Source organism: Balaenoptera physalus, assembly GCF_965194825.1.
Source record: "Balaenoptera physalus genome assembly, chromosome: 9".
In the NCBI taxonomy this organism is placed as follows: Eukaryota; Metazoa; Chordata; class Mammalia; order Artiodactyla; family Balaenopteridae; genus Balaenoptera; species Balaenoptera physalus.
In genome coordinates, this window is record NC_138888.1 from 32,773,460 (window position 1) to 32,798,827 (window position 25,368).

At 37.9% G+C, this 25,368-nt stretch overlaps 1 protein-coding gene across 9 annotated transcripts in view; it reads right to left on the reverse strand.

Moving 5' to 3' along the window:
* L3MBTL3 (L3MBTL histone methyl-lysine binding protein 3) overlaps positions 1-25,368 on the reverse strand; it is a 125,073-nt gene that overhangs the window by 88,797 nt on the left and 10,908 nt on the right. For 7 of the 9 annotated variants that reach the window (XM_082474575.1, XM_082474574.1, XM_082474579.1 and 4 more), the window contains 3 exons: positions 8,518-8,634; positions 600-711; positions 153-227 (listed from right to left, as the gene is read on the reverse strand). In XM_082474575.1, the coding sequence (XP_082330701.1) occupies positions 153-227; positions 600-711; positions 8,518-8,634 (304 nt within the window). Of the gene's footprint in view, positions 1-152; positions 228-599; positions 712-8,517; positions 8,635-25,368 lie in introns of those variants that run through there. The other 2 variants (XM_082474577.1, XM_082474576.1) reach the window with 1 other exon arrangement.

Below are 25,368 nucleotides of genomic sequence, written 5' to 3' on the forward strand. Positions count from 1 at the left end.
TCAGGATGACTCCTAGATTTCTTGCTTGTCCACTGGGTGGATGGTGCTACCATCAATTGATATTACGGGCTACAGAAGAAAAAGCAGGTTGGGGGGAGGGGAGAAAGAAATAGAAAATGAATCGCATTTCAGACATGTGGAGTTTGAGGTACCTGTGGGACATCCAGGTGGAGATGTCCAGTAGGCAGGTGGAAATACGGGCCTGGAGCTCGGGGGAGAGGTCGGGGCTGGAGATATAGATTTAGGAGTCATCAGCATATAGGTGTTAGTTACAACCATCGGAGTAGATGAGAAAAAAGTGGCAGGCTTTTGGCTAAATCACCTGGGTAGGCTATTACAACATGGATTTACTTGATAATTTCCAATTAACCTTGTGCTATGACAGATCTGGCATAAAGAAAGAAGACACTTTATAGTTATTTTAAAATATAAAAGCTGGTTCCATATTAGTTTCGTCATAGAAATTTACCTAAGAATATGTGACACAAAGATCACCCAGGATTTTCAAAGTTCCAGACTATTATAAAACCTTAGATATTCTTACATTAAAACTCTTCAAAAAAAAAAAAGAAAGGACAATGCAGATGACCTGTTCTTACCTTCTTGAGCAGTTGGTACCATCCAAGTTGTGGTAGCTGTTGCTTTTTTAACATTTTCCATCTCACTCTCATCTGTAATAACTTCCAAGGCGCCAAACTCATTTACACGGAACTAGCGACAACAGTAGAAAGAGGCAAAATTTACAAAAGTGCTCAGAAACATCATCATTTCATGGCTGGCACATGTAGTCTTTAAGCAAATCAAGTACGTTTTTATAAAGTTAATTTCAACAATTATATCCAGAAAAGCCCGCTACCACTATTAAGCCCTTTGCATTTACCAATTTTGGAATTTCAGGAAAGGGGAATAGAACAATGCAACAAAGAACTTCTTAAGGATACAAACAACCACCCCTGCAGTGTCCTATGGAGTTGCCACCTCACTTATACGACTTATAATTTCAAACACTATTTTTTTTTTTTTTTTTGCTAAGACTGTTTTTCTTATTTCATATTACTGCTTATTTGATGATCAAAGTTAGTGAAAGGAGAATTACTGTTTTCCCAGGAATCAACGTGTCTCACCCAAGTTCACCTAGTTCAAAGAGAAGGAATATCATCATTCTAGAAATTGTGACTCACATGTCCCTCTCCCCATATTCCAAGATATGAGGAAGGAAGGCTGAGCACGAGTCATGGCACCCCCGGCCCTACACCTCCTCTTTCTTTCACTGCTCTTTAGAATTCTCTGTTATATTCATTCACTTCTAGTCCTCCTAATCTAAACCACTGGTAACATCTATGAGATGTGAACAAGCTTACTAGCTTCAGGCCAATTTTATCACTAAAAAGTAAGGGCATCTTGATTTCATGGGCGTTTTTCACCCCAAATATTGAAAATTTCCTCTCACCTCACGGCGAGCCTCAAACCAAGTATTCTTCTGCAATCTCCTGGACATACAGTTTATGTGTTGAAGACTTTTAACCACTACCTGTGTGCAGGGGCCCCATCCTCTTTGAAACAGCTAGGTTTACTGTCTCATTCATGAAGGTCAAAGTTATTCTGTATTCCTTCTGTTTTTCCATAAAACAGAATGACATTAGGGATCCACTAAGCTTGACAGGGGATGAAGAGCTAGAAAGCTCAAAATTCAAAAGGCTTATAAACCTTTCGGCTTAAAGTTTTTAGATCTCTCACAGAAATACAGATGAGCATGCAAATATGCAGTATTTAAATGAGGCCTTCCATTTCCCAATCTAAAAATCTATTTGGTCAACATGTCAACAGAAAGATGTATTTTACCAAACTAGATTCAGACTACAAGTCAGAAACATCATAAGCAAAATTTACAACTAATTATTCTTTCCACCAGGTGAAAGTAGCACCTTAAACAATTTTCTGCACATAGTCTACAATTATTAAAAGCTTTCTAGACTGAACAAGTGACATAGTTACGGAAGGTGAAAATGTTTTCTCCCTATTTCATATTCCAGATACAAGTTCCCAGGTAACATGTATATCCTAAACCTAGTGGGTTCACCTAAAAATGTCAGTTCAGGAGGTGGTAAAAAGTCAATTGGAAGGGAAAGAGCTAAAAATAAGTTTACTTTTTGGAAAAAAATAAATTTTTAAATGACCAACTCTGAAACCAGAATATTTCAAAATAAAGCTGACAGTACCATCTACTGGGCAAGAGTAGAAAAGCCAAGCCATCATGATTATTAATTAATGATGTTAAAAACTATGGCAGAAAATCAATTCTGAATGAAAAATGTTTAAAAACTGGCATCAGCCCAGGTAAGTAAGTTTACTTTTATTATATGTTGATGTTAATTTAAACTTTTTTGACAAATACAAAATGTGGGAAATAGCACAAAACATTTACATTACACAGAAAGTCTCCTGTGGCTTAAATTTCCAAATTGCTGCTAAACTACACCTTGGCATTTCAAACACTGAGAAAGAGAACACAGCTGAGTGGAATCTTCAAATCAAAATTCAGACCTATGACACCTGGGAGTTTTAGGTTCAAATACTTTCAAAGTTAAAAGGTAATATTCCCACATCACAACACTTAATTCCAGTTATCTTTTTCCAGTAACTGACCTACAGTCTAAGCACAAAGTAAAGATGCAGTGCACTTAGGAAAACGGTTAACTCCCGTAAGCCAGGGACCCATGGACGGACTTAAGGGGTTGATAAATCCCAGGAAATATATGCAAAATTATGGTTAAGGGCACATATATATTTATCTGGGGATAGAGTTTATAAGTTTTATCATATTCTCAAAGGCATCCTATAACCCTGAAAAAAATTTAAAAATCTACTCTAACCGAAGTTACTTTATTTCAAAAATTAGAACATTCTCTAACACTATATACAAAAATAAACTCAAAATGGATTAAAGACCTAAATGTAAGACCGGATACCATAAAACTTCAAGAGGAAAACATAGAACATTCTTTGACATAAATTATAGCAATATTTTGGGGGGGTCTATCTCCTGAAACAAAGGAAATAAAGGCCAAAAAAGGGGGGACCTATTTAAACGTAAAAGCTTTTGCACAACAAAGGTAATCATCGACAAAAGGAAAAGATAACCTACTGAATGGGAGGAAATATTTGCAAATGATATGACCAATGAGGGGTTAATATCCAACGTATATAAACAGCTCATACAACTCAACACCAAAAAACAAGCAGCCCAATTAAAAAATGGGCAGAAGAACTGAATAGACATTTTTCCAAAAAAGACATACAAATGGCCAATAGACACATGAAAAGATGCTCAACATCACTAATCATCAGGGAAATGCAAATCAAAACCCCAATGAGATATCACCTCACACCTGTCAGAATGGCCATCATCAAAAAGGATATAAATAACAAATGTTGGCGAAGATGTGGAGAAAAGGGAACCCTCCTACACTGTTGGTGGGAATGTAAATTGGCGCACCCACTGTGGAGAACAGTGTGGAGGTTTCTTGAAAAACTAAAAATAGAACTACCATATGACCCAACAATTCCACTCCTGGGAATATATCCAAAAACCCAAAAACACTAATTTGAAAAGATACATGCAACCCAATGATCATAGCAGCATTATTTACAATTGCCAAGATATGTGAGCAATCTAGTGTCCATCAACAGATGAATGGATAAAGAAGATGTGAGAGAGATATATATATCACATACTATATATTATATATATATAAAACACACACACACACACACACACACACACACACACACACACACACAATGGAATACTATTCAGCCATAAAAAAAGAATGAAATTTTGCCATTTGCAGCAACATGGATGGACTTGGAGGGCATTATACTAAGTGAAACAAGTCAGACAGAGAAAGACAAATACTATATGGTATCACTCATATATGGAATCTAAAAAATATTGATACAACAAACTAGTGAATATAACAAAAAGAACCACACTCACAGATATAGAGAACAAACTAGTGGCTACCGGGGGGGTGGGGTTGGGGGGCAACATGGGGTAGGGCATTAAGAGGTACAAACTATTAGGTATAAAATAAGCTACAAGGATATATTGTACAACATGGGGAATATAACCAATATTTTATAATAACTATAAATGGAGTATAACCTTTGGAAACTGTGAATCACTATAGTGTACACCTGTAACTTATAATAAAAAATTAACCTCAAAGTATTTTTAAAGTATCCTATCATACGCAAAAAGACACAGGGATCAATTTTTTGACTTCTCAATTTTTTTGTCTTCCACAATGTTACTACCGTAAAAAATGTTGGACAGCATAGTCTGTTAGTTAGGTGCTGCTAACATTACTGAGTTCCACTGATGAAATTCCAGAAAGACCGACACATTTCCTAACATTTTTTTCCCCAATAAAATACTCAAATTCCGAAATTGGTAATGCTTTTATGAATGGTGCTGCAACTACAGAAACTTGATATAATCACTTTTTTTTTAAAGTTGTTAGTTCCTTTAAGCTAGACATCTAAAAAGCACTATAAAAAATTAGCAACTGACTCCATTCTACAATCAAGAATGTCAAAATTATAAACTTTACAAAAGGGCTTTATTAAGCAAATCAAGCATATCAGCAGACACTGTAACTTCTGTTAGTGGATACATCTAGGTCAATCAGAAAACAATTACGCCTGAAATATATAAGGGGTTGAAAAGGTTTTGTTTGTTTGTCTTGGCTTAAGCTACCTTTTATTTGATTCATTCTCTTTATTTTTGCTTATAGAGGCAAAGGATCTTTAGCCTATTTGTGCCTGTCTTTAATAATAGATCATTGAAAGACACTGCTGAGATTACTGTTTTCATTACTTTCAGTGTTGAAACGGGAGTTCTACTTAGCAATCTGTTTTAAGGACAAAGATATTTAGTAACTAAACTGTTCTGAACGTCAATCAAGACAAGGCAAAACCCGGCAATAAGAGCGCAGTGAATTTTCCAGTTGGGTTTCTGCATCGCTGCTGCTGGGTCTTGCTCTTGGTTAAGTGGCAACTATTCTTTTGAGATAAGATGCTATCACCCTCAGGAGGGTACTGACATTTTACTGAGGGACTCCGGAAGACTAAATCCTTATGACCCAGAGGAATAATTCTCTGCAGATAAATTTCAGAAATCGTAAGAAGTTTAGGCAGAGAATCGCTTAGGGACAGCAAGCCCTACCATGCATCTTTCCACAAGCCTTACCACTTAGTCGCCTGCCTGTTCTTACAGCTGGCCCTGAGCTATTAATCTACAAACACAGGTTTGCATCTTAAAGGAACAAATTAGGCAACGGTAAAGTTTACAAAGCTTGTTTAAGTAAAAATGTCTTGTTAATGACTACAATATTTTCAAGAGGGCCAGTGGACACTTGTTGTTCTTCCCTAACACTACACTTTCTGATGCTAGCCCCTCTTCTGTATGCCCCTTTCTCTCCCTCCTCCCATCCCTGCCCCCAAAAGTCTTCACACAGTTTCCCACCTATTTTCAGGCACCTAAACCTCACATGACATCTGCTTCCAAAGACTTCCTGATCCCTCCAGCTAACATAATACCTCCTCTAAATTGCTGTAACATTTCCCTTTCATCTCTTTTGATATGAAAACATTTCTCTTGTTAGTAGAATGGCAGTGGTAAGAGAATCAATTTTAAAATCAGAAAAGCCTGGTTTTAAGACCCAGTTCTGCCAATAACGAACTGTCTGACCTTGCTTGAGCAAGTGACTTAAGCACTCCGGGCCTCTGTTTCCCCATCTGTAAACTGACAACAGTGACAGAAACTCCCTCAAATGGGTTAAATAAGAGAATTAAAAGATGTAGGTCAAGTGCTCACCAGAGAATAAGTTCTCTATTCTTTCTGCTACTGCACCCAAATAAGGAGCTTTTGCGCTCTGTCTTATATAAGGGTTGGTTAGCCCAGTGTGAAGGGGGGAATGGGGATGCCAGCAACAGGGACCGGTAAAAAGGGACCAAGGTGTGAACTAGTTGGCTGGGCTGGAAACAGGGTGGCACAGAGTGAAATGAGATGCAGCTGGAGAGGAAAGTAGGAGCTAGACCACCAAAAAACTCTTGTGGTAAACTTAAGGGGTTTGAACTTTATCACGAAGGATACAGGAAACTGCTAAAGGATTTTAAGCAGAAGAGCGGTATCACTTGACTGGCCAGCAGTCATGAGGTTTTTACAGAGAAAAGTTCTTTCAAGATGGCAATAAACTGAAGCATATTAAAACCTGTTCCCATGATAAGAAACCGACTTCTATGTATTAGCTGAATTAACTTCAGCTGGCTGTCTTAGGGATTGCACATTAAGAAAGCCACATGCCTTCGCCCATTAAAAAAAGAGGAAGCTTTCAGTGTCAAATAGGCAGAGCATGATGCGGGAGAGTAAATTGCATGATTTATTCAAAGTTCTTTCCAATAACTTAATTATGAAAAATCAATTGCTTAATCAGATCTCTTAGGCAACTCAAATTTTAATATGAGGAGCAAATGAATCAGAAATCCTAAGCAATATAATCAACTGGCTAGTCTTTGAATCTCCTCAGATAAAAAGGGTTATAAAGTAGAAAAATTTTTTTAATTATTTTTTTAAATAGGGTATCTGTCAACAGCAGATAAAGTGAATTGGATACATGGCAATTACCCAAGTAATTAGATGAGTCTAAAAATCAAATCAAATAACCCACATTATAATACCCACTAAGTGGCTTAATTATCTGATTACCTTTATAAAAGTAATAGGTTAATTCCTAAAATCCATTGTTTAGAAAACCTTTAGGCAATCTAAATTTCTTAGGGATGGAGACTTCACTCTATTGTCAAAATCTAGCTGAACAAAAATTATAAATTTCACCATCCACCTACATGGAAAAAAAATAAGCCATTCAGAAGGAATAAAAATGTACAAGAAAAATAAGACGCTGAAGCAATTAAAAAAAAGGCAGTTTACATAATATACCATAAAGCAAGAAAAGATACAATTTGTTAAGTGTTTTACATATATTACTTTTTTCAGTCCTTATAACCAGCTTATGACATAGATCCTATAACCCCATTTTACAGATAAAAATTGTGAAACTTAGAATTTAAATAACAAAGCTCATTTAGCTAATTATGTGGCTGACACTATCAGAATCTTGAACAGTTTTTCTTTCTCAAAAATTTCAGCAGTCTATTTCCATCATATCTAATCCAGATGAACATTTGGAGAATGTTAGAGAAGATAAAACCCTTGGCACTCATTTAATTCCTTATTTTACCAAAGAGGAAATTGGCCCCAAAGAGATTAACTGACTTGTTCAAGGTCACATAGAACTAAAACTAAAAACCAAATCTCCTTTCCATATTTCACTAAACCTCACTGCAATATTTTTGTTAAACTAAACTCAGATAGATATGTTGGCACACTGCACTTAATTAAACCTAAACCAACTAAAATCTAAGTATTTTTCCAACAAGAGGTGGACTGTCCAAATCTCACCACTGAGGATGGGCTAGAACAGTTTTGGCTCAGATACTTGTCAAGTGGCCACTAAAAGGGATTGGATTCCAAGAAGTCGGTATTAGGGGGCAGGAATCTCTATTCAAGACAGGCCAGAATGCCAAGCACTAGCAAGGCAAGCCAAGAGACGGCCAGTTAGGGAGGTCGGATGTTCAAACACCTGAGTGACTAAGTACAAACACAAAGTCTAAAGGGCCCCAGACAGGTTCAAGGTCCCAGAGATAGGATCAGAGCAAAAGCAAATTAGAAATGAGAGGTGGGGGGGCCGGCTTCCCAGGTGGGTGCTTGCACAACCCTGTCCCAGGCTGCAGCAGATGTGGTCCTGGAGTGGCTCTGGGGGGCTGGGGAAAAGGGGCAGGGTGCGCACCTAGAAGAGGAGCAGACTGAAGCAGTGCTCTCTGAGGAGAGTTCTCAGCTATACAAAAGCAGTCTCATTTACAGGAAGGAGCAGCTTCTGAACAAGTGATTACACAAAAATCCATATTTACAGTTTACAGTATAAATAATTTAAGGGAGGTGAACGGTCCTGTTTATTCAATATTTTAACATTATCCAGTTTTAAAATAAGAGAACTAGGACACAGGGAGTGTGGTTTTTCACTTCAAGTTACAAAGCCCATGACTACAAAAAATATACAAAGCTAGACCTTCTAAGTCTACCACTTTTACATTTATTGGCCATCCTGATAGACTAAAACCTGAAACCATCTTCCTTGAAGCTATACATTAATTTCTACAAAATGCGTACAGATTGCAGAAATACTTCTAAGTCCCCTACCCCAAGTGACAAAGCCTTCTGCCAAACCATCAGCAGTTTGTCATCTTGAGATGCTGAGGACCAAGCATCATATAAAACTACAGCCACTATGCTTAATGCTTTTAAACCTTATTTCACATATGTGCTCAAATTCATTTTAATAATAAACACACACACACACACACACACAATTTTATGTAATAAAGACAGCTTACCTTTAAATCACTTCCTGGTAATGTACCTACTCCATCCTTCCAATCCATAACACTGAATACATCAAATTCTTGACCACTTGTGCTAGAGGCAGATTCAGTCATGATTTTTTTTTTAACCTGGAAAAGGAAAAAAGGGCATATCACTAAATATTCTACATACAAATCAGTTTTTATTTTAGTGGTCATTGCTTCAGTTTCCCTTAATTACATAATTTTCTTGATCATAATATCCCATATCCAGAGATTTAGAAATAATTGCTTCAAAAATATTTTTCCTAGTGAAAAATACCATAATTAATATTTTTCCTAGTGAAAAAAAATATTTTTCCAAGTGAAAAATACCATAATTAATCCATGGTAAATTACAAGAGAAAATATATGAATAAAAGTTCTAGGTTAAACAAAAAGTGCCATGGTGAATTTTTGCTATTGTTAGAAGAGGGATTCATTGTTTCATAGCATATTCACTTAGAACAAAAAATCATGATGACATATGGATAGAATTCTTCACCCTCTAAGGAGTTCCCCCTACCCCAAGACATTCGGAAGAGAGTAGATGTGGATAAAGGATAGTATCCAGTATAAAATGTTGAAAAAGAGGCCATTTAGATTTAAAAAAAAAGAAAAGAACAAGAAAATTCAGTCCATTATTGAATGCCATCTACACTAAATTTGACAGTTAAGTCTGTTCTATCAATACAATGAATATACAGTATGATTGATTCTTTCATGAAATTGATTTATTTAACTCAGTTGAAATATCTGCCAAGTTGATGTTCTGAGAAATAGGAAAACAGTCTCAAAATGTACAGCAAACACAATTAGGCTATGTTAAGATAACCAATTTGGCTAGCTACACTGTGATAATGCTCTTAATTTTCATTTTCAAAACAAACTTTTTCGTAATCATATATCCATTGGCGGTAGTATTGACATTGTTATTCTGAAACTGCTGTCTGTGTGGTATGGGGTGAAACAAATAAGTAATTATGTTGGTGTCACTGACAAGTGATCAAAGATCAATGGGTCCTAAATCTAAATGGAAGTATCTGTATAATTTCATGATGCATTTTATGTTTAAAAAATATGCATATTTTCTAGCTTTGCCCACTGACAAACTCTAGAAACAACCACCAATCAATAGTAGTTAACAGCCTAGTGTTCAGATTGTGGTCTCTAAATACCATTTCTCCCAGGCCTTCCCAGAGGTGGCAGGAAATGTGCAAGATGAGCCTGGAACATCTTGTCAAATAAAAAAGCAAGGAAGCTATCAAAGACAGCAGAGGTCATACCAAAAGGACTCAGAAGCAAACTTGAAGAGGCTTCTGTTGGCCAAAGTAAGGATATTAGCTGCAGTGAATTGAAACACATCAAATAAGTTTAAATCATTATGAGTTCACAATGATATTCAAAACAAACAAACCAACCAAGAACACCTCATTGATCACCTTTTGATTATACAAGGGAACCAACCAACTTATTATTTGGAAAAAGAAACAAGGACTTATCCTGCCCATATTGCATGAGATCGATAAGAACTGTATCTCAGGGTAACCAAATCATTGGTGAGAAGAAGTTTCCTTTCAGAAAAAAATTCTTGCTAATAAATAAAGAAGGAATGATAGAACTGAAACACAGCCATTTGCAACCATTAAAATAATGACTCTAGCAACGACCATGAATGCCTTCTAAGAATACCTACCAACCCAACACCATCTATGAAGTATTCTTGCCAGGAAAAAACTAAATCAAATCTGTTGTGATCAAGTCTATTTACAGGGAATACCAGAGACTAAGGAACATGTGAAATCACACCATAAAGACATAAGAAGCAAAACATGGATTGTACTCGGAACCCTGAGACCTTTCCAAAAGGTCCAAGAAGTCAAAATTACTTTCATAAAAATATTAACACGTTATTTGCCTTCTTCACTATGTTGATATTTACACTGAGGGTGCAAAGCAATAGTGGATAAAACTGCTGAAGCTGTGGCACCCAGCTGCAGTAGCAGTCATTTTATTCTTCAGCAGCATGCACTCACAGTAAACAAATGTCAGATTCACTAAAAACCACCTTTGATGAAGTAAAATAATAAATTTTATTAAGTCGATATTTGAATATATATCTTTTTAATATTCTGTGTGATGAAACAGAAGTATGCACAAAGTGCTCAGGCATGCCAAAATACCAAGGCCGTCTCAGGGGAAAGCACTGGTGAATTGTTTGAGATGCAAGCTGAACAAGCTGCTTTTTTTTTAATGGAATCCCACTTTTACTTAAAAAACGATGTTTATTCAAGTTTGGATATTTGGAAAATATTTTGTCACACTGACAGCATTCGTTACTAATGATACAATTTCAGCATTTTGGAAAACCTGTATCCACCACCATGAGCTTGACAGCTTCCGAATAGCTATAGACCTTTCTAAGGAGATGGGTGGTGATATTCATGAATATGATTTTTTAAAATATTTCACAATGAAGTATGTCAACATTTGGAAGATCTACATAACTCAGTGAAGTGATATTTTCCAAATGACCAATGCTTACAGTTACAAAATTATGCATGGCTAAAGAATCCATTCAAAGTGCAACACAGACCGATGGATTTTAATGTGACAGAGCACAGAAAGCTCACTGATAGGATTTCAAATTGCACACTGCAACTAACCTTTAAGAAACTACCACATATCAAGTTTTGGTGTAATATTAAAGAAGAGTGTCCATCATTAAATGAAAAACTTAAAATAATCCTCCCTTTTCCAACCCCATACCAGTGTGAAGCAGATTTTCTTCATATGTGTCAACCAAAACAAAATATTGCAACAGACTGAATGAGAAGCAGGTATGAGAATCCAGCTATCTTCTATTAAGCAGACATAAAAGAGATTTGCAAAAATGTAAAACAGTGTTACTTCTCTCACCTTTTCTTTTAAATTTTGGAAACTGTGATTATAGTTTACAAAAATTGTGCTTATACATACTAAGGTAATCAGTTTACTATGTTAAAAGTCATAAATAAATAACCAATATACTTTAATTTCTAATGCAGTAAATATTGATACATATAACACAAACAATAGCTCTTTGGGTTTTTCATTTTTTGGAGCATAAAAGAGACTTGAGACCAAAAAGTCTGAAAACCACTGCTACACAGGATTAAAAACTTGTTTTGTGGGCTTCCCTGGTGGCGCAGTGGTTGAGAATCTGCCTGCCAATGCAGGGGACACGGGTACGAGCCCTGGTCTGGGAGGATCCCACATGCCGCGGAGCAACTAGGCCCGTGAGCCACAATTACTGAGCCTGTGCATCTGGAGCCTGTGCTCCGCAACAAGAGAGGCCACGATAGTGAGAGGCCCGCGCACCGCGATGAAGAGTGGCCCCCACTTGCTGCACTAGAGAAAGCCCTCGCACAGAAACGAAGACCCAACACAGCCAAAAATAAAAATAAATAAATAAAACAAAAAACCACACACATGATGTTAAAAAAAAAAAAAAAAAAAAAAAAACTTGTTTTCTGCACACAAAAAATTGTAAGGAGTAACTAATAAACAAATGAAAGAGGAAATTTGAAATTTAGATTAAGAGACATATTAACCAATCGCAATACTGCATTTCATAGGTCTTGTTTTGACCCTGATTTAAATGATTTAAAAAAAAAAAAAGATTATTAGGGACTTCCCTGGCAGTCCAGTGGTTAAGACTTCGCCTTCCAATGCAGGGTGTGTGGGTTTGATCCCTACTTGGGGAGCTAAGATCCCACATGCCTCGGGGCCAAAAAACCAAATCATAAAACAGAAGCAATACTGTAACATATTCAAGAAAGACTTTAAAAAATGGTCCACATCGGGCTTCCCTGGTGGCGCAATGGTTAAGAATCCGCCTGCCAATGCAGGGGACACGGGTTCGAGCCCTGGTCCAGGAAGATCCCACATGCCGCAGAGCAACTAAGCCCGTGTGCCACAACTACTGAGCCTGCGCTCTAGAGCCCGCGAGCCACAACTACTGAGCCTGCGCGCCACAACTACTGAAGCCCGCACGTCTAGAGCCCGTGCTCTGCAACAAGAGAAGACACCGCAATGAGAAGCCCACGCACTGCAACAAAGAGCAGCCCCCGCTCACCACAACTAAAGAAAGCCCGTGCGCAGCAACGAAGACCCAACGCAGCCAAAAATAAAAATAAAAATAAAGAAAATTAAAAAAAAAATGGTCCACGTCAAAAAATCTTAAAAAAAAAAAAAAAAAAGATGATTGGACAGGAGGAGAAATATGAATACCAACTGACTATTTGATATTAGAGAAATACCATTGCTTTTCTTTGAGGGATGATGATGATACAAACTTTAAAGAGGGGAGGTCTTCCTTGTATTTTAGAGACACGAGCTGAAATTGTGAAATGAAGGGATATAAGGTGAGGAAATTGCTACAAATTAATTAAGGGGTAAAGTGGTGAAATAAGACCGGCAACATGTTGGAACTGTGAAGATAAAGACAAGTGAAGGGTCCAGGGTGGTTATTACACTACATTCCACATTTTAAATAGTCAATAGGAAAAAAAAAAACAAAGCCCTGTGTTTCTTTGAATTACAGCTATCTTCTGTTGGAGTTTACTAGATGCTTCAATATTCTTTCTTCCTTTATCATTAAGACTTAATCCTCAAAACAGGAAATAGGTTGTAAAGGCCTGAGGAAGAATTAATCTAAGAAACAGTAAAAATATGAAATAAATTAACACTCATACTGAAGTTCTCTATGACTCCTACCTCACTAAATACATAAAGATCAGCAACAAACCTGACTTTCTAAGGTAGGAGTGGCGACTTTTCCTGATAGATAGTAGAGTGATAAAATAATTTTCCCCCTGGTGGATAAACCAGGTAAAACCTGAGTGATCCTTTAATAAGAAAAATTTTTCATTTATTCATTCAATCGCATCTTCTTCCAGAAAAGGATTCAAAACATCAGACAACTTACACAAAGTATTTCATTTATTTGTTTCTCACAGAAAGATGGGTTCTATCATCCCTCTAGTCGACACTGAAAAAAGTGCAGAGTTCAGTAACGCACCCAAAACCATACTTGGTGGCATACCCAGGATTTTAACCCAGGTCAGTCTGATTCCAACCCTGGGCTTTTTTCTCAACCACTGTCTTGTGCTGTCTCAAAGTCTTACCCCCTCTGAGAATCTGGCTAAGCCTACTTTTCCCCATTTTACTCCTTGGAACACAGCAAATCCAGAAACCAGTTTACTAGGTCCAAAGTTCTCGATTTATGCAGATCAGTACAACATGTATCCTTTTTAGTAAAGTGCCATCAAATATATGCTTATTAACAAAATGTCATTGAGACACATATTCAACACAAATAGATTTCTGGTCTTTTCCTACCTAAAAACCATAAATGTATGAAAGTTACAACAGCAAAAATGCTGTCTGTGACTAGGAGGAGGAATAGAAAATAGGAGTAATCTAAAAGCTATCACTGTACAAAAGCTGCAGTAAATGTTTATTACATATTTTAGGAAATAATTAGAATATGCTTTTGCTATACAAAACACTGGTAATGTTACATAGTATACTCTGCCTGCAAGCACATATCTAAAATTTATAAAAATTGTTTCCATCCGTTGTCTCATTCTAAGGCTTGTGGACATTTTGTATAAAATATAATAGCATAAAAATATTCACTACATTGTCCTTTCCTTTATCCAATTGTGAAGCCACTGGCTACTTTCACTATCACATGAAGTCTGAACAGCTACGATAGATTAGGCACTTTCCCACCATCTCCTAATCAGGTAGAACAACCAGCAACCAATATTATTTGAACAGAAGCTAGTTTTATGACACCCTAAATCGTCCTCCTTTTTCATCTTCTGTAAGTGTGTGCACTTGTATACAAACATACAAAGTCCTTTCACCTCAACAAATTGTGCTTCTAAGAGTTAAGCAATTTTATTTTATTTTTTTAGTACTTAGAAATGCTATGCTTTATATTTTCTTTAATTTTCACCTGGCACTGGTCCATCATCCCATGTGTAACCTGTATTCCACGGGCCTAAAAACCAGGTAGATAATGGTCACTCACAGTACAAGTCACAAACAGTATTTCTCATTTGCAGAAAATCACACCTCAAATCTCTTGTTAATGCTGCTGAGACTTCCTAAGGAAGTATCTTAAATATGTACCATGATGGGTTCTCTGTGTTATTAGCCAAGATGCACCACTTTTCTCCTAACCTCTTCTAAATGCTAATGGTCTCCAGCCACTGCTGATGTCAAAAGGGACAGCTTTCGAGATCAGATATCCAGCAAATGCATCCATGCAGCTTCTGATTCCCACTCACCTATGTGACGGCTGACAATGGCTAATATCAAGGGTACTGACACCCAATGCGCTCCCACCAGTGCCCACTGTGGATGCCTCATCAAGGAGCCGATAGTTTTACTGAAGGTGAAGACCATTACTGTTGGCACCAATGCAAATGTATTATACTCCCAAAGTCCCTCTTTTGTGAAACAGTTCACTTCAGCTTTTACTCATTTTTATTACAATTTCCTTGCCCTAAGAATTCAGCAAAAGGGCTGGAGGACAGACTAAATGACATTTTAACACTGTCCTCAGAATTACCTCTTCTCTCTCTCCTGCACCACGCCTTGTCTCTAAACCAAAGCTGTGCAACTTGACTCTCCCTGGGAATCATGTATCGACTGGATGCACTTCCTCAATCTCTCATGCAAAGAAATCTCTGGAAGCCCTAGCCTACATGTACCACTAGTAATCTAGAAACATTAGGTGGTGATGAAATTAGTTAACACCTTACATTTAAAAATCCTATGTTATAAGAATATGGAGATGCAAGCCCTCTCATATACCGATGGTGGCACTACTGATTGAACCAACCTCCATGGAGATCAATTTTCAAGAACATATCCTCCAATTCAGCCCTTCTACCTCTAGAAATTTATCCTATAGATACTTACATGTATAAAAAAACGTAAAAGGTGATTCATGGACTATAGCACTGTTTGTAATGTTAGAAAACTGGAAACAACCTGACTGTCCATCAGTAAAGGACAATTGTGGTACAGCCATATACAATGGTTAAAAAACAATGAGGGGGACCTCCCTGGTGGCGCAGTGGTTGAGAATCTGCCTGCCAATGTAGGGGACATGGGTTCGAGCCCTGGTTCGGGAAGATCCCACAGGCCACGGAGCAACTAAGCCCGTGCGCCACAACTACTGAGCCTGTGCTCTAGAGCCCGCGAGCCACAACTACTGAGCCTGAGCGCCACAACTACTGAAGCCCGTGCGCCTAGAGCCCGTGCTCCGCAACAAGAGAAGCCACCGCAATGAGAAGCCTGTGCACTACAACAAAGAGTAACCCCCGCTCGCCGCAATTAGAGAAAGCCCACGTGCAGCAACGAAGACCCAACACAGCCATAAATAAAAAAACAAAAAACAAAAACAAAGAACAATGAGGAAACTCTTTACATTCTGATATAGATAGAGCTCCAAGATACTGTTAATACTACTAATTTTATGCAAGGTATAAAAACTGTGTGCTACCATTTGTGTAAAACAAATGGGGTATATATAAATACGTGTATTGCTTATATATGCATAGCCTATCTTTGTCAGGATTTGTCAGAAGCTGGTAACACTGGCTGCATCCAGGAAGGAGCAATGACTGACTGAAAGACAACCAAGGGAGGGAACCTTCTCTCTGTGTAGTGTACCCTTTAGTACCTGTTGAATGTTTAAACGTGTGGGGTTTTTCTAAGAAAAAAAGTTACATTAAAAAAAAATGTTTTAAAATCCTGTTTCATATTTATTTAAAATACTCCATGTTTTGAAAGGCACGTCTTCTTACGAAAATACTTAGCTTGTTACTGATGCCAACAAATGAAGCTATAGACTAGAAGGTGCTAGGAAAATCAACTTCCCCAAAGCTCTTGGGTAATTTAACTCGTAGGTATTTAACTATATATGCAAATGTATCAGCTTCACAGATGGGTGAAAAGAGACAGGGTAGGGTTCACTTCTCCACAACTGAGGTATCAAAAACATACAGTAGAACCTTGGCACTCACAGACTACTTATGGTTTCTGCCATTCCTGAGTGACAGCTGAAGTTCCCATGACATTTAGTAATTTGCCATTTTGCAGAGCCACGATTCTGAATAACACTCCATAAACTGAGAGTCCCGGCCAAGGTCCAGGTGCGCTCTGAGTCACAGTGCTTTGTCTGAGTGCTATGACCACTGTAAATAGAGTGATAAAAACTTTGTTTCTTGTTAAGAAATGAAACAAAAGCAACTGCTAGTTGATTCTAGTGTTGATGACAGAACGAGGAGAATACGGAAATGTTTATGAAAGTGATAGGTCCCAGCCACAAAATAGAAGTTTCGGATAAATCAAAGGCTGAAATGTCAAATGCAATGATGACTCAGACACACTGTGTGAACAAAACTACCAAATGCTCCAAAAGGAAATAAGTAGAAAAGATGTGTGAATTTGTTTCAATAAGTGCTCTCGACAGCACAAAAGTTGCTCATCAAGCGAGATAAGTATTTAAGGTCTAGAGAGATCATTTACATTTTTCAGTTATACTTTAGTAATTTGAAGGGAGGAATTACATGCTACAATGATTTTTTTCAGGTTGAGACTTGGCGATGGTCTTGGGCTGTATCCCTCACAAATGTCAAGAATCTACTGTATCTTATTTTGACTGGAGATAAACAGAGTCCTTCATAATCCTCCCTTTCATAGGATTCCTTCCCTCACATCTTCCAGGAGAGGATAAAATGGTGGCTTAGAGTGGGAGCAGAGACTCCCCCAGGGCTGCACTTCTACAGCAAGTTCAAGGTGAAGAGGCTGCCTGGGGCTGTGATGGACAGAACAGTCCCCTGAAAGATAAGCAACCCAATCTAGTACGTTCCAACATAAAGTAAGAGAGTGGGCCTTGCCTATAAACCAAAAGTCTGGATCTGCAGATAAGGTGAGAATTAAAGATTACTAAAGAAAGTGTACTAACTGTAGCCTGGCCATTCCTGCTCAAACCATTGTTTTCAAAATATTACAGTATTTAAAAGAACGGCTCGTTACTGTTCACTAAGACCAGTTAAATGGTTTTAATAATTTTACATGAAGTTGCTTTTTTAGAATTCCATTTTATAGCTTTACAGTTAACAGGTGCATTTTTCAAAAATAAGTTACAGAGATGACAAGGCCAAGAGCTGGCAGTAGTTGTAAAATGGGGGTAGACATGACCTCAGAAGCAGCAACTGAGAATCAGATTTAAATTCTGTCATTCAGAGAGATGCCGGGGCTGAGATCTCAGTGCCTGGTGTCAACGGACTAAACTCATCAGTTTTGGGTTCAAGAGGGCAATGTTATCTTTTGTGAAGAGTAAGTCAGGAATGTTAACCCTAAAATCATGACCACGAAAGAAACAAAAATGATCGCTATGCAGAAGAGTAAGACGGCAATAAGGAAAGTCAGCCTCCACTGTGGGGATCCAATGCCTTGTTGCTAGGATGCCCACATTAATACCATCAACTGAAGTTGGCTTTTGGTGTACTTTGTAGAAATCATCAATCACTAACCAAATGCTGTCTCTGGCACATTGTGACATTCTCAGAAAAGTCTTAAGCGTCATCTTCGGTAATATCATCAAAACGGCCTCTGCCCACTGCTAAACACGTTATTAAAGTGGCGTATAAAACTGTTTTGGGCCTCCCCATCCCCACTCACCCTGCCCCGTGTCATCCTTTCACAGACAGACGCAAATCAAACAAGTCATGCATCATCCTCAAAACCTGCCACTCTCTCTCAAGTTCCTCTTTCCATCCCTCTCCCTTTCCTAAACAAACCACAGCCTTCCTTTCCTCCCTTCAATTCACTTTCCAGAGATTAACGATTACCTGTTCTGTGACATAAGACCAACTAATCCCTTGAAGCCTCAATTTCCCCACCTGTAAAATGTGGCAAATAACAGAACTTTTCTTCATTGGGCAATGGTGAGGATTACATGAGATAAGCCAGGTAATACCTCAGCACAGTGCCTATCCCATAGTCAGCAGTCAATAAAATCTTAACTTTCTACTCTAATTATCTGGTTTAACAATTATTTGCACTCATGAGAGTCGCTCTGTGACCTCAAAAAATTAGTCAGTGGCTTTTTTTTCCCCTTTCCCTTCATTTTATTTCAATGGCATCTCTTATAGTAAGCCACCTGTGTTCAAAGCTCCATCAGAAGATGTCAAGATCACTACATAAAAGTAGATGTTGCATTGTTAATAATAATAATACCTATATTTACATGGCTCCAGAAATGACTAGCTTTCTTCATAGAACAATACCTCTGAAGTAATGGAGAAGGATTTGCTGTGTGGGGAGGGAGTTGGACCCAAAGGCCAGGCTCTCTCGGCCACCATGCTGGGCTGGCACCACACTGTGGATCAGGCTAAGGCATGTAAACAGGATGAGATGAAAAGCTAGGGCCACATTTCTCAAAGTCTGCCCCTCAAAACTTTTGGACCATTTCTGCATGTCCCGTGATAAAAGTTTTGCGGTGAGGGAGATGTGTAACCTCCCGGGGTCTTAGGGAGACGGATGGCGCATGTCAGCAGCAGTGCAGCAATCTGTGAAGTGCTGTCTGAGCCCAAGTTTCCCACAGTCACTTAGCCTTGTGGCTCTGTTATCACAGTATAGCGAGGTCCATGGAATCCCCTTTTCGGAAAATGCTGAGTTATAGACAATAAATTCAAGAAACAACATGAGAGCAGGTAGTATTTTACAGGGTAGAATTTATTCTTCTTCAGGTTAGAGTCAACTACAGAGGTGCCACCTCCTGGCTGAGCTCCCCATCTGCATCCATGTGCTGAGATTTGTAGTGTCTAACACTGGGGAATGCCCTCAGGACCTAGAGTCCAGGCTGGGGAAAGTGATCCTGAGAAAGACAAAACCTCTGCCTCCTGAGGTCTATCTATGGTTTTCTGATTTATTCTCTAATGGCCTCCTATGTACTTTCATGACTCCAGAGAGGTACACAGCCTGTAACGGGGGAGCTCACATACCCACAAACACACGGCCACGTAGGGGTAATCACACAAAGCCAACAAGCCTAACTCATTCCAGAGATACAAACATACTGGAGCTGGAGGGTTTCTTCTACGCTTTGCCATTTTAAAGTCTGTTACCAATACTAGACTAGTTGACCCTCACAGCTACCTTTTAGATGGCCAAGAATTCTTAGCCTCATTTTACAGATAAGAAAAGATCACCCAACCAATAAACGGACTTTTACCTCCCAAGACAGTGCCCCTCAAACTATACCATAGTGCCCAGCACATTGTATTTTAGTCAGTAAAGAAGCCAATCTAATGTAAAGGTGAAAAGCACAGCAGCCAGAGTGCTTGCGTTGACTCCTGGCTTCACAGTTTACTAGCTGTATAATCTTGGGCAGGGTACCCAACCTCTCTTGAGCCTTAGCTCCTTCATCTAAAAAATGGAATAGGAATATCTACTTCATATGGATTAAAAAATTTTTTTAATTATGCATGTTAAAGTGGTTTGTACTTTTTGGACACTCAGTCCACAACAGCTACAGTTACTTTGAAGAAAAGAAACAAGCTACTCTCCAGTGTCCACATCCCCTCCAAACATGGGTTTACCAGATGTCTGAAGTATCCCAGGGCAGAGGAGTTGATAACTGTGCAAAAGCCAATACCTTTGCACCACAAAGTCCTATTTGATTTCTCAAGAGTCCAGGGGTGAAGGTGGAGGAAAGTGGAAGTTAAGAACTGTGGTAGGAATCTGGGATTTCATGGACAAATAAAATTTCAAAATGAATTTGGGAAACTGATGAAAGGTCAATAAGTATTAGTTTTCCGAAGCTCTTATAAAGAACATTTTAACAAGGAGAAAAGTATGAAGGACATAATCTCTGAACAGCGACCCAAGACTAAGCCACTGGCAACCTTACTGTGACATTTTTGCTGAGGAGGCATAAAAGCTTCCTTGCATACCAACTGTGGTTCCAGGACCTGCTTTCACGAAAGCTAGTACAGAGGCAAACAGAAAGCACCGTTAAGAGATCGCAGCAAGAGGCCAGGAGGAAAAAGAGGGATGAAAGCTATGGATCCTCTCCAAAGGGGACTCAAATGACTACAGTGAGTCTTTCTCTGTACAAGTACTGGAATATGTGTACGTAAGATGCCAGGAGAAGAGGGGCTGGAAAGGCAGAATCTATACCCCAATTATAATACTTATTACATCATATCATGATCATTTACTTACAGGAGGTTTTGGAGGAAAGAAAACTGGATTTATTCATTTCGCTATCCCGTGTGATTATCCACAGTAGGAATCAACAAAAATTTATCAAATGAATGAATAAAACAGAAGGGGAAAATTTAACAGACTAGTTGTGGGCAGGGGCTGGGGAGAGAGGAAATCAGGAAAAGATCTTCATTTGTCCATCTATCTCTTATTCTCCAGTGAAAATTCTAACTTAACAACGAGGCTGCTAAGTATTTATTTACCTCTTTGGCAGAAGGATAACATTCCTGCTCCAAGAAACCCTCCTTATTTAAGTGTCAGTGAAGAATACATCAAAAGAAGTTAAATTCAAACCTCTTAAACAGGCTTATTCAATAAGGATAAGAGAAAAATCTAAACTCACACCTGAAGCATCTCTCAACAAACACATTTTGCTACAAAGAAAAATTTTCCTTTCAAATCAAGCATGACAGATACCAGCTTTGATATTCTACTCACCCTGACTGGCAAGAAGTCTGAATCGCACACACACTGGAACTGAGATCTGTTGTGGAGAGATGTGAAATTTTGCCCTGAGGGCCCAAGTTCATAGACTTTTAGGCAGGTAAAACTCTAGATCATTTCAATGTGAGAACTGAAATCTCAGTAGCATCAAGAACAAATCCTTGAGAATCTGGGTCTCCTGTCCATATATATGCTTATATAGTAGATGCCTTCCTTTAAATATGAAATCAGTTATTAGGACAGTTCCTTCTTATTGATACTTTTTCAGAAACACCCCACCACCACCAGTAGTTATCTACTGGTCATGTTTTAATGAAAACGACCCTAGTTATAACATATTGATGGTTTCTCTGATTTGCTACCTTTTCTGCCATGGAGATTACACGCAAAGGGGTAGTCACTGAAGGCAACCTTTACGAAATCTCAACTTCCTGCCCTTCCGTTTGTTACTGTAAGAAGGATGAATTATTTGAGATTCTGTGGCCTAACCTACTTACTTCCTCTGAAGGAGGAACAGAAAATGAAAAATGCCTTTCAAGAAAAAAAAATGTACATAGAAAATGAAATCACAAACTGACATTAACAGTCTTACAGCATATTTAATATACTCTCTTCAAATGCTTTTATTTGAAGTTCATTTTCAGTGTACAGACTGTATCTCAATTTGAGGCAAAAATATCCTGAAAAGTGCTATCATGTCATCAACATATTACACTAGTAGTGTAATAATAGAAATTTTACACCCATTAGAGGGATTCAAGGGAATAAAAAGAGCAAGAACCTGTCTCACACAGATATTTCCACGCTTATGCAAAATATGCATGAACTTAAATTAAAAAAGAAAACTAAAAGTAGTATCTTGTTCTTTTTTCTTATTTCACTTCGTAATTGTTAAAATGCTAAAAGCAGTATCTTTTTTCTTATTCTGCTTCATATTTTTATAGAACATAGAGCTAGAATTAAAAGATTTACACTTGATTTCTCTTTTGCATATAATAAATGAGATTTGACCAGATTTTATTTCTGTCACATAAGTCACGTCTACAGGGCTTATCCTGATAACCATTTGTAGCTAAACCCCTTATCAATAGATTGAACAGCTAGGCCTCCAATCTGCCAAATAAGACCACAAACCAATGGGGTGAAATTATCTAGACCATTTAACAAATGGTCCAGGGATCTCAATTCACAGTTCAGGGTTCAATCAGTGTAACAGATGGGAGAAAAATAATCAACTGATTTTGGTGCCTGAACCGTCCTACTGAAAGTGTTTTAGGAACTGAACTGGTTTAATTCTGTAACATTTCACATAACATAAAGCTATAGTCCAATCTTGAAAAGGCGTGGCACACAGCAGGTACTCAAAAAAATTTACTGGATGACAGTGTTTCAACAAAGGAGAAACAGGCTGTACACCTGAAACTAACACAACATTGTAAATCAACTATACCCCAATAAAAATGTAAAAAAACAAAACAAAAAGCAAACAAAAACAAAGGAGAAACAGCCCATCACCCTATAATCAACGCCTGCAGTAGCATCCTTCCACGTCAGACAAAAGCTCTGCTTGATGGACCACGACTCAGATAACAGAAATATTATATGACTCCCACTGTAATCCTGAACCACCCAATGAATCAAAAACTCTTCACTTCATTTTGTAAACGGGCCTACTCTTCTAGTTAAAGAGTATAGTATCAGTAGTTATCGTATTTTGGTGAATATATTCTCAGTCATATTCCGTTATCTTTATTAAACTTTGATTCTAACACTACATTCCTCCCTACCCCCAGCTTCTCACCACCATTATCTCTATCCCTCATTTTAATTTTCTTCTTTTATAATCAGAATAAATTCCATCATGTTTTGAGCTCACAAAATGGTCAATTTAGGTCCCAATCTTTTGATTGATGATTGATTGATTTACACTTTTTGACAACACACCCTACTGCCTTATCAGGTCTCTTCCTATACAGAACAAGTGAAATCTTTTTATATATAAGCCCAGTAATTCCCAAAACTAATCTGAGTAATGTTTTATTAACAGTTAGTGATCATTTCAAGGCCATGAACTAGACCAAGGTGTTCTTTTCAGTATAACTCAGTCTTTCCCCAACTTTTAAAAAAAGGAACAAAAAAGAGGAAAGTGAAGAGACAGTGTTTTCTTCCCGTAATTTTTTCTTACACCTGTTCGCTATTGCTCATCTTAGCGAACCAACGTATAAGAGCAAATACATTAATCTGGAAATGTGTTTTCTTAGAAATATTCTAAGAATTACTATTTGGAAAATTAGAAAGTTAAAGACATAACAAAACAAAAGCCAGTGTCATTTTCCCTGGTCCCACCCCTTTCAAAGTGCATGATATGAACTAAGACAAGTTACTAAGTATCTCTGAGCACCAGTTTGCTCTAAAAGAGAATTAATAATACCAAATGCTCAAGGTTAGTGAAAGTATTAGGGATAATATTCAGTGTCTAGAACAGTACCTGGGCATACAGAAGGCACTCGGTAAGTTTTTGTTAGATGAATGAATGAGCGAATCAATGAATGAATATAAAATATCTAGCTTAATGCTTGACATTCAGAAGGCACTCAATACACAATTACATTGACTGTATCAACACTTCACAGTGTTTTGCAGAGGGCACCCTACCTTCCAGGTCCCTAGCTTAGGAAACACATCCAGTAGTACCACCATAGTACTTAACTGTATTCACCTCTATCTACCTTTCACTAGCACTGAACCATGGCTTTGTTTTGGTAATTACCATTGTATGTGTATAGATTATCTCCTCAACTAGATTATGAACACACTGAGGCCAAAGACTGTTGCTTTCTCTGTAGCCTCAACAAATTCATTCATTTCACCCTATTCTAAGTATTGATTATGTGAAGCACTTCCCAAAGGAGACATACACAAAATAGATACTCAATAAATATTTGTGGACTGACATAAAACACTGACTTACAGAAAGAATAGTAAATAATAATAAAAAGGTTTTACTATAATACATATGTAATTCTTCTAATCACTACCCAAGTCATTCACTATAAGTCCACTTCTGAGTAAGAAACTGGAGCCACATCCAGGATCACCCAACTTTATACAAGTTCCTCTCAAAAGTCCTTGTTCTTTCCTTCAAACCACCCTGTCTCCTACAAAAGGACTTCTTAAAGGCTTTTTTCAATTCGACTTCATAAATCAAACTCCTGGGGTAAGCGTGTAGGGAACTCATCAAGGGCAAAGACCTAGTCTTTCAGTGTTCAGCACAGTAAGAGCTCAATAAAAATGAGTTAACTAGTAGAAACATCGCTAGAGAGATTACTCAGGTTACCCAACCTTGGGACCCCAAGGGTACCCTTGTCCACACCACATAAAGTAACTTCTTTTGTAAGTTTCCCATCCTATTATAAATAGCCTTTGTTGATATATGTATTTCTTAGAAATAAACTACCAAACAAAACAAACCAGTGGAATTTTTCAAGAACCAACCTTCGATTACTCAGGGACGAATTAAACAGGACATATATTTCTTCTTTCCTTCACTATGGGGTTTTTGGGTTCTTAGCATATTGATTGGATAATTTACAAGAGAAGTGAGATAAACTAAACTAAAACTTGTCAGAGTTTGTCAAGTTCAGTATCATCAAATGGAAAACAATGACAGATAGTACTTGTGGTTTTCTTTTTTCTATGTAGATAACAGTTGATTCGAATTAGAATAAAGCAGCAAAGAGGTCTAGAAAACATAGGGGGGAAAAAGCCCTACAGGTAGCTTCTCCTAAATCCACAGTCATTTGCAGGACCCATTTTCTGGCCCCGAGAGTTTAAATTCTTACTACTCCAGTTACCTATTTTCTCATCCTCATTTCCCAGCAGATTCACACAACTAAACTATTAATTACAGCACATGAATTCCCCTCACACCAACCCTTCTACTTTCATCACCCTACCATTTCCACAATTTGGAATCATTTTATATTTAAAAGTATTTATTTCGGGCTTCCCTGGTGGCGCAGTGGTTGAGAATCTGCCTGCCAATGCAGGGGACACGGGTTC